The sequence below is a fragment of the Aspergillus nidulans genome, chromosome VI (genome assembly GCF_000011425.1).
Source record: "Aspergillus nidulans FGSC A4 chromosome VI".
NCBI classification, from domain to species: domain Eukaryota; kingdom Fungi; phylum Ascomycota; class Eurotiomycetes; order Eurotiales; family Aspergillaceae; genus Aspergillus; species Aspergillus nidulans.
In genome coordinates this window covers 3207140-3221906 of record NC_066262.1, presented here as the reverse complement: position 1 = coordinate 3221906, position 14767 = coordinate 3207140, and the positions used below count along the sequence as shown (strand labels likewise).

The 14767-nt window shown below is 51.7% G+C and overlaps 5 protein-coding genes across 5 annotated transcripts, besides 1 other annotated feature; 2 read left to right on the top strand and 3 right to left on the bottom strand.

Annotated features, from left to right (window-relative positions):
* Positions 1-14767: part of a sequence feature (contig 1.46 1010..103482(-1)) that runs on past both edges of the window.
* On the bottom strand, positions 400-3479 carry ANIA_02646 (Hsp70 family protein; the record flags this gene model as incomplete). Its single annotated transcript, XM_655158.1, has 13 exons — positions 400-440; positions 590-615; positions 676-814; positions 1059-1241; positions 1312-1447; positions 1513-1708; positions 1761-1867; positions 1949-2054; positions 2113-2368; positions 2446-2512; positions 2560-2604; positions 2653-3211; positions 3277-3479. The coding sequence occupies 13 exons, from the start codon at positions 3477-3479 to the stop codon at positions 400-402; spliced, it is 2064 nt and encodes a 687-aa protein (XP_660250.1).
* ANIA_02647 (uncharacterized protein) lies at positions 4019-5256 on the top strand (the record flags this gene model as incomplete). Its single annotated transcript, XM_655159.1, has 2 exons — positions 4019-4706; positions 4763-5256. 2 exons carry the CDS (start codon positions 4019-4021, stop codon positions 5254-5256), a joined length of 1182 nt encoding a protein of 393 aa, XP_660251.1.
* ANIA_02648 (putative isoamyl alcohol oxidase) lies at positions 6746-8687 on the bottom strand (the record flags this gene model as incomplete). The annotated part of the gene is made up of 3 exons (XM_655160.2): positions 6746-8116; positions 8174-8371; positions 8428-8687. 3 exons carry the CDS (start codon positions 8685-8687, stop codon positions 6874-6876), a joined length of 1701 nt encoding a protein of 566 aa, XP_660252.1. The 3' UTR covers positions 6746-6873.
* ANIA_02649 (uncharacterized protein) lies at positions 10031-11680 on the top strand (the record flags this gene model as incomplete). The annotated part of the gene is made up of 5 exons (XM_655161.1): positions 10031-10186; positions 10238-10613; positions 10687-11267; positions 11475-11573; positions 11663-11680. 5 exons carry the CDS (start codon positions 10031-10033, stop codon positions 11678-11680), a joined length of 1230 nt encoding a protein of 409 aa, XP_660253.1.
* Positions 12302-14277, bottom strand: ANIA_02650 (transcription factor domain-containing protein; the record flags this gene model as incomplete). Its single annotated transcript, XM_655162.2, has 2 exons — positions 12302-12986; positions 13037-14277. The coding sequence occupies 2 exons, from the start codon at positions 14275-14277 to the stop codon at positions 12302-12304; spliced, it is 1926 nt and encodes a 641-aa protein (XP_660254.2).

Below are 14767 nucleotides of genomic sequence, written 5' to 3'. Positions count from 1 at the left end.
CAACAACCAAGATGATAAGATTGATTGTATGCATAGCTTTTTTTGAAATATTGGTCATATTCCTGCGCGTATCTGTTGTCTGAAGTGCACATGAAGCTATCAGTTTGTTTTTTAGATACGGGGCAAAAGTGGTCCTGTGTCTTGGTGGCAGTGAAGTCTTTTGTATCTATCTTCCTTTGTTTATATATGGTTCCCAACAGGGCGCCCTTCTACTCTTTGTTTTCGAGTCATATGAACCAACACAGCGAACCGCCTAAGAATGTTGGTCCAGGCCTTGAAATCACCATGATAAGGTATTACAAGACACTTGAACAGTTGGAGATGGAAGTCTCGCGCATCCAATTATTTCGAACCGCAGCTCGTGGCACGGCTGTTAATTGGCTTTATTGGACTACATTGCTACTCAGGTACACGGTATTCTGACACCAGGAACATCCTACCTTCGAAAAATGCACTAAGTCAGAATCAATAAGTCTTTTCCCGTGGAGCAAATGCAGATATTAGGGACCACCGGGCAGAAACGGTCCTCACTAGGCACGCTTACTCATCTCTAGACTGGGGCCTATCGATCTTGATCTGATAAACTTACAGCTGGCTCGTGTTGCATTGTTGTACCTAGAGTCAACGACAGTAAGACTCTATTAAATATCCTGAAGGAACATCTCCAACAAGTACATGCCGCCAGGATGCTCATTGAGCACGGGTCGAGGGTCAATATCGTCAACAACAATGGAAGCTTGCCAGTGCCTGGAGTGAATTAAAGGACTATGACGCCAAGGCGAAGCTGGGTAATCAGAGGCAGGAACCGGTATTACTAGAGGAGTGATGTCAACGCTCAAATTTGGAGGCTTTGCTGAATACGCACAGCTACTCCAGTGGATAGAATCAGCCCATGACACAATTCCGCTGAGCAGGGAAAGGATTATGGTAAGGCCTGTCAACCACTGTACCCTTTGATCAGAAAGTAGTATAGCCTTTGCAGATTTAAAATCGATGGCGGTGTTAGCCATGAATACCCGCTCAATATACTTAGCACGATCAGTAGTATCTAGCCGTACTATAATCAATACTTGTCACTCCAATCGTTTTCCCTTGACTTATAGCTTCATATTTCAATAGTCCTTCCTGAGCACCAAAAGTGACCTTGAGATGGAGCTGTATATCGTACGCGCGCCTGTCGTCAATGAGCTTCGAGTTGAATCTGCTCAGATCAACATTGGACAGATCAACTGCAATATCACCTATTTTATACACGTCTAAAACATAACGTTAGCGGTTGTCACGGCCTAGTAGTGAAAGTAACTAGCTGACCTCTGTGATCATTCCACCCAGGGGCCAGCGTCTGCTCGCACGCGTAAAGTGGAAGGCGAGGGCTCAGCTCCGAGTCCCAAAACTTTCTCCAATTGAGCGGGAAAAATTCGGTGTGGTTTTCGGCGTATTTTTGGCCCTGAAAAGCCGCGTTAGTACCCTATATTGGAAAGCAACTGAAGGGAGAACAACGCCCGGCCGTACTTTCTGGATAGTCCACTTCATGAAACCCCGAACCATCTTCCTATTGTTATATACATCCCAGTACGTATCGAGTTTGTTCATTCCAGGTACAAACTCCGTGTCAACCGCAAAGCCGTAATGCCGACGGCACCGTTTAGTGGTTGAGCGGATACCTTCTAGCCCTCGTAGAGCGGCTCCTTGCACAATGGCCGCTTGTCTGATCTAATTATTCATTGCGCATAGCACATTTTGTGGATCGGGGTTCTTACGGGATCTCAGGGACAGTTATGGCAATCTTGCCATCCGATGCAAATGTGGACTTGAAAGCTTTTCGTAGGTACTCGGAGTCTCCAAAGCCACCCACAAGGATGATTCTCTGTTCAGTGTCACTGAAGAGCCCAAAGTAGCGCCTTGGGCTAAAAAGCCAATAAACTGAGGGTTAGTAGCAAAGGCTCACATTGATCATGTCCTTCCCAGCCTCGGTGTTTGCATCGTCGATTTGCTTTCTTACCAGCTGGATGATTTGATCCACAACAGGATCAAAAACCGTGCGAAGATCATCGCTGTTGAAAAATATGTTGTTCGTATCATCGGGTTACTAGTTAAAATGAGAGAGCTCACCTTGAGATTATGACCATGCGCTCATCCTCATCGAAATACTTGGGGTCTGGGTCATCTAAGGTCATGTTCAGGGGCAGTTCATGGACGTCCTGCTCATCAGATACTCCAAAGTCTCTCTTCAGGGTCTCGAACCTCCTCATGAATTCACTTCCGGGGCCCTTGCGCTTCATTGGTAGTTTGTCAAAAGCTTCGCCAAACCTCTCTGACATGAGCTTATAGAAGTTACGATCTATTGCTGTCGAACCACATTTGCCTCCTGTGCATAGTTAGCTGCTACTACTAGTAGTCTGCCTTTAGCCATAGGGCTTCAGATCTGGGCAACGCAGCACTTACCCATGCCTGTGCACAATTCTTCAAACTTCAGCGGCTCGACGTCGTTGACGAGATATGTGGTAATATCCTAGCTCATTAGCAACTATTATGCGGCACTGATATCCCATAGCTTACCACAGTGCCACCTCCACAGTCGCAAACAAGCACCCCGTCTCCAGGCTAGGAATAGCCCGTCAGTCCTGTCGTGCTATCAATGGTTTTACCTACCTTCACCGCGCCTCCCAGTTTGCTACTGGCGTATTTGCTCAGCACAGCAATTGCAGCCGCCTCAGGCTCGGTGATCAAGAAGAGTCTGTCAGACGGCCGGTGCAATGTTCCCGCAAAACCTGCTCTCCGCGCGGCATCTCTTGTAGCGCGCTGTGCCCGATCAGACCAGATTGCCGGTACAGTGAACCAGAATTCGATTGGCGTAACTTGCAGCGTCTCCTCCGTAATACTTTTGCCAATAATCTTGAGGATATGCTCATAAACTTTGGCGAGATATTCGCCAACGAGGTCTTCGGGAGATTTATTCTCTGGCAGCTGCATTATACCGACATTTGACGCCTTCTCTAGCGCGGAGTCATCGTACTTAGTCAAGGGCGTTCCCCGATCGAGCAGTAGCTTTGTCCATGCGTATGATATCATGCCGGGCTCTACCTGGAAGCCCCAGCAGTCTTTATTCAGCCGCGAATTTTCCGCTGCATATGCGATTCGCGAGGGCGTTTTGTAGACGGTATCAATGTCTCGAGAAGGACCAGGCCAGTTTGTGATTACCGTTATTTCGCTAATATCAGTTGCTTTAGAACTTACGTAGCTTGCACCTTAAGGGATCATGTTAATTCACATTACCAACTTTGGACCAAAGGGTGATCTCTACCTGTGAAGGTCGTGCCATAGTCAACCCCAACAATAATCCTGTCTTTATTCTCCAGAGAGATCCCGCCAAAGCCTGCGACGAATGCGTCGCGAGATAGCATCTTTGGAGCTGTGAAGGTTGTGTTTTCACCAGACAAATGTGGTCCGCCGAATACGAAAATCTTGTCCGACGACATTGGGTGTATGCTGTCTGAATTCCTCAAGGAAAGAAGACAGCTTTTGTTCGTGCCGGACACCCATAGCCACCCTTGAAAACAGGCCTGACCGATGGCAGTCTCTCATACCCTTGTCCGTCTGAAACGTTAGTTCGACGACTCGGCGAGTCGCTGATAAGCGCCTAGTTAGGACGCGCATTAGGCCTGTGATAGTCACTGGGTTAGCGCCAACTATTTCTAATTCCTTCGTTCAGGTAATTAAACTCTTTGCCGGCTGAACCCCCTAACGCTGCCACTCAGTCAAAGCTGAGAGTTTTTACCAGCTTCGTGGCTTTAGACGGGTGAAACACAGCTTGTAAGAGATTGCTTCTCAGCCTTCACATTGCAAACGGCCATGGCTTTTGGCGAAAAGGTACGACTCTGAAAAACATTAACATTGCCCCTCGAGATATTGTAAGCTCATTATCAAGAAGTTCCTATCGCGGAAAAAAAGAGGGAAGGCCGACGGAGAGTCAACGCAACATGGCCAGGGCGCCAGCGGCGGCAACGACAAGACCACGATGTCAGAGAACCCGAAAGGAATTAATCTATCGCCAGAGAATTTAAAGTGCGAAGAATATCAGCTCAGGATAACTCAGCTCGAAGCCCAAATCCAAGATATGAGCGCGGATCATGATCAAAGCACCAAGGCAATCAAAGACCTAACAAGCGAGCTACGTCAGCAGCAAGTCATCACAGAGAAGCATTCTGACGAGCTAAAACTCCGAGATGAGACTATTGAGGCTCTTCGAGGAGAGCTTTCTGCTTGTCGCGAAGAACAGAAGCTAAATAACGTAACAACCGGTCCTCAAGATGGCCTGCAGTCATTAACGGCCACCAAATGGCACGCGCCCAAAGAGGATCGCTACGCAAGAGATGAGCTCTTCAAAATAGGAGATAGAATTCGGCAGTGGGCTAGAAACAACAGTGCGTCATTTACTGATCTGGACGGTGTGGCGACAAGTGATACAGATTCCGCTGTAAAGTACCTAAGCGGTTACTGTGCTGTTAGGGACTGGAAGGCGCTGATCAACAAGTTTCCTGTCTCCAAAGACAAGGCCCCAGCGCTTCTTGTGCAAGCCATTTTGGCCAAGGACCTGTTTGAAAGGTTGTTCAAAGACCCTTTTTTTGCTTTCATCGCAATTGAACGCGACGAGGCGATGCCACGGCCAGCGCAAATGCGTGTACTTCAGGACGGCATAACGAGAGGTACGTAGTGAACACTACGCACCCTGGAGCATAAACACTGCTTACCTTTTTCGCAGTCAGCAATGACGACGCCCATATCTGGCGTTCTCAAACCATCCGCAGTCTTTCCACTGCAAAAGATCCAGAAACCCAGCCGTTTCTCGCAGCCCGAATCGAACCAGTTTGCAGGCAGTTTATATCAGAACTCCTTTCTAGCCCAATTCGCTTCCTACTTCGTACTAGCGAGAAATCTACACAAAGCTATAACAAGTGGGTCGAAGAGCTACTCTCTTTATACAAAGTGGCAGCGCAGCTTGCACTTATACTATGGGGACAGCGAGCTTCCATAGCTGTTCGGACACTGGATGAGCTACCACTATTCAGGATAGGGGACGAAGAGGTTAGCGCCCACCGATTGCATCATCTGGACGAAGAAGACACCAGGCTAGATGGGAAGAAGGCGCTGTTACTGGTCCAACCAGCCATATTGGCTTTCGGCTCTGAAAGCGCCGAACACTATGACCAGCATAAAGTATGGGCGCCGGCTGTTGTGCTGCTTGACACTCAATAGGCGTGGGCCCTAGCATATAGAATACGGCCTTGTAATCAATCGCCCAGTGGTCTTCTATACCTTCGATTAGGGAATAATATTCGACATTTTGAATAACATGGAGACCTATTCTGGTCCTGGTGAGCGAAGAACAGCGTATATGGATTGTCAAATATATATATATACATGGACTTAAATCTATAACCTGTTGAGCCCCAATAAAAATAGAAAATAAAATTGGCCAATACTCTAGAACCACTTCCAGTAGCAGATCTGAACATCGTCTGCCAATACACGCTACATATATTTTGGTATTCTGACCATATATTCTTCTATGATATCTCCTGGATCTTGCACATACTTAGATCGCCACCACTTAAATTCTTGCAGATGGGGTTTGATTATAGGGTAAACTGAATTTACACAATCCTGGTTCCGCCAATCTAGGATAGGCTAACACATAGGCTACTTCTTTTCATGTAGCTGATTTTGATTCTAAAACGGGTATGTATATTGCAAGATTGAAGTAGCACTCCGTTAACTCGCATTTGAACTCTTTGGGAAATCTCGAGGCCAACGATGGCTTTGTTCTCCCCTAGAAAACTTTTGACGAGTCAAAGGAAAGTTACGAGCGCAAATGGTTTTTTCTGTTATTGCAAGATATCCCTCCAGGTAACTCTAGGTGAAAGACCCGAGTTTGCCACTGTCCATGGTTCAGGACCACTACAACGTAATCTGCATGGCAGATCGCGTCCCTCGAGGGCCGCAGCGCGATTCGGCAGATTTCTGTAAGTATATCTTAGCGACACTGAATGTCTATGTCGGAATTGCCTGGCTGTGCCATTACGTGCCTTGACAGTGCTGAGAACAACGCGGCTTTGTCTTCTGGCGGCGAATTCTTATGTAGCCATTGGATCAGGTGCGGCGTTAGGTATGACAACTAGCCCTGCTGCAGCTACACCTGTACCCGCACCCGCACCCGCACCCTACACTGGTAATCCGAGAAAATAAAATGGTCCGCCGTTGTGAGTGCTGCCGGGAAGGGTGGGCTGATCCCGCCATGGATGGGGCATTTGGTCCAGGCACAGAAATGGCATAGTCGATTGTTTGACAGAGATGAAGGCAAGCAGGAAGTGCTGGTTAATCGCTTGGAACTGCTCATATTTTTCCGCGGCTTCCTGCGTAGTACATAAGCGTAGTTGGCACTTGCTGGTGTATTTGTTGGCAATACTGCAGAAACCCATTACGCACACTTGGCGGCGCCTTGAGATTATGCAATATGTCTTTATATGGACCTAGCCCCTGCTCAGCTTGGCTAATTTCATCTGTTTCCAAGAAATGACTCAGGTGCCTAGGTGGGGGTTAGTGGGGGCACTTCGCTGAGTGTACTTAGGGCAGTTAGGGCAATTAACTTACCAAGCCCGCGATAGTGAAAGTCAGACCATTATCGGTGCAACAGCTGGCGCTGGTAACTGTATAACAAGGGCGGGAGAAACAGCTATACACCATAAAGTGAAATTCAGGTCACATTAAGTATATTAGCACATTAAGTCTATGGGTATTCTATAAGTTTAAAGTCCGTCGCCGTAAGGGGATAAAGTACATCATAATGACATTCACCACCACGGGCATCTTCTCTCAGGCCTTGCACATCCGGCCAGATTCGGAGACGGTCCAGTAGTCACTGCCGACGCCCTTGAAGGAGTAAAAGAAGGTGTTGGGGTCCCACTTCTTCTTGATCTTGGCTAGTTTATCGTAGTTTTCACCAAAGAAGACCTGCTTCCAGTTCGGCTGGAGGAAGTTGGACTCGTTCTCGTAGGTCCCGGACCCAGGAGTGAGAGCCTCAAGCTGGGGCGCAAGTTCATTAGTGACCGTCTGCTGATCAGCCAAGATCTGGGACCAGGGCTTCTCGTTGCCGAGGGTGATACCGAACTGCATAGTGACGAGGGCTTTGCGCCAAGGAGCAAAGATGGCGTTGTCGACATCGTTGGTGTTGGAGACATTGAGACCTACACCGACGGCGACGACATTCTGCGAGGTGAAATTGTACAGAACCTGAGCAATAGAAGCAGCATCAGACTCGACGACCGAGCGGGGAAGGAGACGGCCGCCGTACGTGAAGGTGCCGACTTCGAGGTTACCGTTTGGCAGAGGGCCCATATACTTCTCATAGTGGTCGTAGTAGGTCTCGTACTCAGTGTAAGAGACAGAGTACTGGATAGAGAGACCGTCGAGCGCAGAGAGGAAGGGCGCGAGAACAGCCTTGACCTCGGCGGTCGTCTTGTTGTACGCAGTCAATGGCTTGATGAGGAAGTAGCCGGGCAGGATTTGGTAGATCACGGTCGTTCCGGCGTCGACCATGGCAGGCAGCAGCTCGTGGAACTGCGTCAGAGCCTTGGTATAGACGTCTTCAGACAGGTTGGAGGTGGTGAAGGCCAGGTACGCCCCTGAAACGGGCGCGCTCTTGTACGCCTTGACAGTGACTGAGAGAACGACGCCCCAGTTGCCGGCGCCACCACCGCTGAGGGCCCAGTAGAGGTCAGTGTTCTTCGTGCGTGAGGCCGTAACGACACGCCCGTTGGCCGTGACCACTTCAAAAGCCAGGGTCTGGTCAGCACCCAGACCGAAGGTGGTGCTCAGGGCCGAGTGGCCTCCTCCTTGCGTGTAGCCGCCTGCCAGGCCGACGGTAGGGCACTCGCCACCGACCAGCACATAGCCCTGGGCATGGGTGGCCTCGAGGACCTCGTAGCCCATGACGCCACTGCCCAATTTATAGGCGGGTCCTGAGTAGGTGGAGTCGGACCAATCAAGGTACTCAATGCTATTGAGATGGTGCGTCCAAACAGAGAGCGCGCCCGCGCCGGTAGAGCGGCCCAGGTAGCTGCCGCGGCGTCAGCATCGCTGTAAAGAAATGGAAAAATCAAAATAAACAACTCACTCATGACCAGTATTCTTAATTACAAGACGGATGTTGTTCTGCTGAGCGAACTTAATGGCAGCAACGACATCAGCGCTTGACGCGACGTCGACAGCGTAGCTGACATAGTTGCCCAGCTCGCACGACGAATCCTCATCAAAGGGATCGCAGCTGCGATTGGTGAAGAACTGCTGCATGATCGATGAAGAAGAGACATAGCTAGACTCAGGTCAGCCTTTTTCGACCACCTGATCCAAAGAAATGGGGAAACGTACTGAGTCTGCGGCAGATTCCAGTCTTCCTGCAACTGCGCGCACGCTTCCGCATCATAGGTGGGCTCGTGGCAAACCGATCCGATCGGCACAGTGGCGATCAACCGTCCGCCGACTGTGCTGTTGAGCGCATTCCACTTGGCAGCCGACGGCCAGCAGGCGTCTCCAGGGAGACAGTGGCAGGATGTGTTGCTGGAGCTTGCGGCCGGAGCCGCGGTCGCGGTGGCACCGAAGAGCAGGGCAGCAATCCAGACGGCCTTCATTGTAATGGCTTCGCTTGATGCGCTGGTCGCTGTCTTTGGTCGGATGACTGGAAGCGATTCCAGGCAAGGATGAGGTTGATGTCTTATACTCGTCGTTCTCCAAGGTATGGCGCCAGCGCTGAAGACTGACACGGCCACGTGTCGGAGTTGTTCCCCGAAGCGTTAGGCCCCGGTACTATTGAGGCACCGTCGCACATCGAATCTGCTGCTAGAGCAGATCGGGGCATGCCCCGGTCTGCTCCAGGCCAGTCCCGGGCTGGCCGGCGTGCCCTATCGGACCCGGCCTGGCCCCATTCCTCGGCTCGCGTCGGGCCAGCAGCCAGACCAGCCTTGGTTAGCAAAGTCGCATTCCAGAGCTTAATAAATGCCTCGCCAGGGGCCAAGTATTTCACATTCATCCTCTAAGCGAGGGGGACTCCAACTGCCTGGGCTCTTGGCCGCTGCGTGTCTTCCAATCTAAAAGCAGGGGGTGGCTCGTGGCTCCATATCTCAGACTGGCTCGTCTCAAGCACCAGACGGCCGGCTCGGAAGACCCGGATCGCTGCGCTGCTGCTCACTCTGGCCTAGCACGTTGACCGTTTGACGGTTGATCTGATCATCGCAAGCCAATGCCGGATGCCGCACCGTGAGCGACGATCGATCTGGATCGGCGGCCGAGGATGCCTTGAACAGTCTACAGAGTCCATTGCCAATTTTTAAACAGTCTCCATCGCTGCTAGAATCACAGACTCCTTTGCTCGAGCTCCAGGCCCGCCGCTTGAAGCGGTGCCTGCCTTGATTCTATCGTGTAATTGCGAATCCTTCGTGTGCCCTAAGTGGCGTATTGGCTGAGCCATGGAACTCTGTACTCCAAGCCCCCACCGACTAGCAGCTTTGCTTCGATCTGTTAGGCCAACCCACGATCGCGTCCAAATGCCGTTTAGATTTCGGCACATTATCGTCACAGTGTGAAGGAAAAATTGAGGAGGGTCGCCATGGGCTTGGTATGCCGAGCCCAGTCCACGGTTTCATAGTGTCCAGGTGTGCAAGTTCATTGCCCTGGATGCAAGCCTTCGCGAAGGACCTCGCTTGACTGGATAAACTCAATTCTTAAACTCAATTCTTAGACAGTTCTTAGACAGTCCTTGATAATTCGTGGACAGTTCTTGGACCAGATCCCCGCGGTTGCTTGAAATAATAAATACGCCGCCGGTACCCTTGCAGCACCCTGCAGCACTCTGCAGCACTCTGCAGCGCCATGAACCCCTGTTCGCTGTGCCTGCAGTAGTCTGAGCAGTCCAGCAGTCTGAGCAAAGTCTCAGAAGTCTAGTCTCATAGTCTGAGTAGTCTGAGGCTTAGGTAAAATGGCTTTCGACGGCAAGAATGATTCGGGCTTCGCCCTGGCTCGCGGGATGTGGGCGGCCAACGCCATCGCCGCTGTGATATTGATTTTGCGAGTATTTGCAAAGATCAAGCTGCGCCAGTTCCGTTTTGACGACGTCCTGATGGTCGTAGCTTGGGTATGCGCTTCCACTCTCCTTCTCCAGATCCCATTGCTGACACCCTGCCAGGCCATGACCCTTGCCGCGACCGTCATGCTCCAAAAATCGGTCGAGCACGGTTTCGGTACGAATCTCGAGCTGCTGGTTGGCACGTCAGACCTCAAGGTTGTCCTCAAATCCATCGCGATCGAGATCCCGCTTGTCACAATCAGCACGGGCTTTGCCCGTTCGGCGTTCGCGCTGTACATTATCGCCATCTTGGGCAGTAAGCGCAAGTACCAGATCCCGCTCTGGACAGTCATGCTGCTCCAGCTCGCCGGCAATATCGTGTCGGGCGTCCTGCCGTTGAGTATCTGCGAAGATGTCCGGATCCTGTGGGATGCCACGATTAAGACGCACTGTGGTGACAGTGCGTCCGTCATCAAGTTCGCCTATTTCTCGTCTGGTAAGTCTTGTGAAGCAAAATATCAAATTCCCACGACCCTTGCGACAGAAAATCAACTAATTAAAATAAACAGCCGTCAACACAGCCAGTGACCTCTTCCTTGCCGTCTTCCCGACAGTGATCTTTTGGAACCTCAACCTGCGACTGCGCATCAAAATCGGCTTGATCGTGCTGATGTCCCTGGGCATCCTGGCCATGATCGCGTCGATTATCAAGACTACCAAATACGGCGATATCCCCGGCATCACCAACCTTGGAGCGACCGGCGGCATCGAGCTCATCCGCTGGGGCTTCGCCGAGAACCTGATTATTATTATCACATCGTCCGTTCCGTGTATCCGTCCTCTGCTGATCTCCTCCGTGCGGAAGATCTCCAGCGCCGCAAAATCACGGTCTTATGAGCTCAGCGGTCCATTCTCCGGCAACAAAAGTAAAGGAAGGGGGTATACCGGTCGTGACGGGGAGACGGGTGAGCGTGATGTCGAGGGCGATCAGGATCTGCCCGATGAGGCGGATAGCATTGAACGGATTCTCCGCGATGCGGAGGATCGCGAGCGCAACAGGGAGATGAGGAGGGGCATCACCAAGCAGGTTGAAGTGAGGGTTCTGTCGCAACATAGCCCGAGTCTACACTCGTCGCAAGGGAGTGGGAGTGTGAGCCCGTACCTGGAGAGACATCAATGAGACGGTATGGCTCCTACATAGGATAGATTAATGCAGCCATCATGCCACTAAGTTTCGTACTATGGACTATGTGAAGCGCTAACTGTAGGGCTGGATGAGTGTGTCGTTCACTGCTAATCCACCTCACCTCCAACAAGCATTGCTCCTTGATATTACTCTACTGACGCCATGCCATAGCCATCGCAGTCCAACTGTAAGAAGCGCGATGACATGACTCAGTACTGTCCGCTATGCACACTCTATTCTACTGTACATCGCTCCATGCTCCACGGTTCGGTAAGTATACCCACGCTATCCTTAGCCTGCAGCTAACCATCACCATTGACACCAGACCATAACCCCCACTCATTCTAACCAAAGACTAGCATGCCATCCAAGCCTAGACCCGTCTGCTCGTTTGATTGCCGGTTGCAGGTCAACAATGGCCTCAGTAACTCAACCTTGCCCACGAACTTTCGCCTGGCAACAGGCTTGCTTGTTGTAAGAGCATACCCAGCTACAGTATCACCAACTTCGCCTACGTGCACTAAATCTTTTGTTATTTTTATCGTGAAAGTATTCCTCCCCAGCCCCGGTTTCATATGTGGATGTATAAGAAAGGCGAGGGGAAAGGATCCAAAAGTTTCTTCTAGAAAAAAAAATTTTCCGCGTTTATGGAATGGCTGGACGCCAACAGACTCAAGATCTGAAATCCGGATCCAATGAACGCGGCCTGTCAAAAATCAGTCAACGGTGGGGTCGAAGGTACCGTCGAGGAGCTAACACAGGAGAGTTTCTGGAACTGTGAGACTCAAGGACGTGCGTTCCACTATGGGGCCGATCCGATTATCACTCGAGAGTTCTACGTCCGCTTAGTGAGCGGCACTGGAAAGGAGACTATACCGATACTGCGAATGGATGAGCATTGGAAAGTTTATATTTGATGGAGACTAAAAACTTTCCATATCGTTCGTTATCAGCCCCATTTGTACGCCTAACTCCTGTCGCGTCAATAGTTGGCAACCTTAGCCCAGCCCTGGCCAAGTATTCTCGTACCCCGTCGCAAATCCCACGGACCAGTTCTCGTCGAGAAAAGGCCACTGCATCATCTCTGCCTCTAGATCGTAGACACCCGGCGCACCCTGCTCGGCATCCAGGACTGAGTTTCCCCTGTTTCTGACCGCCGTGGGGGCACCGTGCTCGACGGGCGAGGTGCCTCCTCGGGAAGTGGAGGTCGAATGATCCGGCCGGGAGATACGGATATCGCCGTACTCGTCAAATGTTCCAGCCAGAGTCAGATGGTCACTAGATTGCGACTCCAGGCCCTGGTGTGAGCGCGCGCTCTCGTAGAACCGGTTTGCCTCTTGCAGGGTGCGCCACCAGCTGGTCCCTACATCCCAGAACCGACACAGCCGTTCTAGGTATTCGAGGTTCGACTTCTTCTCCTGCTCTGCGCGCTCGAGTCCGCCGGGGTAGCGTGTCGGAGACACCGTACCGTACATGTTGATATGCGCGGCAACGAAAACGCTGAACCCCGCATAAGGGGTAATGACGGGCGTTGCGCAGCTCTCTAGGGACGAGAGGATCGCTCCAATGTGCTGTGCAGTCGCAAAGAGACGGTCGATCGTGTCGCCATCAGAATCCAGTTGGCCTGAGCTGTCAGGGGTTCTGGGGCTGGCGAGGAATCGGTCGCGGTCGAGGAAGAGGATGCTACGCTCGTTAGCTGGCACTCCTCACCACCGGGAGCACAGGGATACTACCTCATGAAGTATACCAGGTTAATGTACGCAAACAGCTCTCCGTACCCAAGCGCAACATGAGCGGGTGCACTGGTCTCCGGATACCGGACCGTAGTATCCTGTAAAGCCCTCCATTCATCCAGCTCCTCCTTTAATGACGCCCACATTGACGCCGACGACCGCACTGCCCCACGAGCACGGTCACGCCGGCTCTCGTTCGCAAAACGCAGGATCCGCACGAAGATATCAAACCCGCGTGTCACGATTGTTAACCCATGCTCGATTCCCAACCGGACTCCCCCCGCAACAGCGCCGTTTATATCCGCCGGCGTCAGTCTCTGAGCAGCTTGGCCGAAATTGAAATCTGAGTCACGCATCGGCAGGGGTACCGAGATCTGGCGAAAAGAGAGGGCAAAATGCTGTCGCGCGCCAGAGCTCAGCTCGCAGTCCTGCGCGAAACAACACCAGTACGTCCGGACGAGCTGTTCGTAAGCGATTCGGGTATCTGCATGCGTGTGAAAGTCTTCTGGCAAGTGTTCCATATGATCGTCGGCCGTCTTCAGCAGCGATTGGATCATATACGTGGCCATTCCGCTGTACATCCACGCCCGATACGGCCGGCCAGTGCCCCATTCATACAACGAGATCATAACGAGCGACTGCGCGAGCGGGAGAGAGGGCGACTCGAAGGAACGATGAGCCAGCTGGGTGCGGGCATATTCCGCGTATGTCTCTGACGGCCTCAGAGCTGGATCGCTCATGAAGCGAGCACAGAGCGAGAGAAGAGCCGCCAGGAAGACGGGCTCAACAGTCGCGGCATCGCGGGCAAGGTCAGCAATCAGAGATGGGTAGTGCAAGAAGTTGACAACGGGGAATTTCCTGCGGTAGAGGTCGCAGGCGGCAATAAGCGTTGTTGATCGAAGAGAGGAGAAGGGTGTTTCTGCTCGCGAAGACGATAAATTTGAAGAATTCAATGAATTCGATGGGTTCGATGAGTCTGAACGATGCGAAGGATCTGGTAGAATTGATGAATTTGATGGAATCGATGGAATTGATGAAATTGGTGTTGGTCGTGTTCGTTGAGCTCGCGGGGTCCGTCGAGGGGAAAGCGAAGAGAGTGAGAGCGAGGAGCGAGAGCGAGGCTCAGTCAGGTGACACGGATGCCGGCTCAAACGCTGACACCGACGACAAGGCGGGCTTCCGTCGTGCACGCACTTGACCTTGGCCTGTCTACAGGCATCGCAGGAGACAGAAACACGCATTGAATTTATCTGATATTCTGCAAGATAGGGATTATGCTCGGCTTAGGGCGGGAATAGCGGGATGTCGGGAAAACTGATAGGGATTGATTCTAATTACAGGCGATCCACTCGCACAGTCGGTCCACTTCATTCTCGGCCGTGGCCCACGATGTCACTATGCGAACTACTGTCGCACCAGGCCGCCGTTCCCACGCATAGAACCGGATGCGTTCCTGCAATTGTGCCAGTTTGTCATCATCTACTACCACAAACACCTGGTTAGTCTCCGTCTCGGCGGCCAGCTCCCAGCCCCTCTGGAGAAACTGGTCAGCTATCTTCCTGGCCATTGCATTCGCATGCTGAGCCAGCTCGAAGAACAATCCGTCACGGAACAGCTCGCTGAACTGGACTCCCATGACTCGTGATTTGGCCAGTAAGGCCCCGCGCTGCTTCATGTGAAACTCAAAGCCCTCTGCCAGCGCTCGCCGTACCACAATGGCATCTCCCAGCA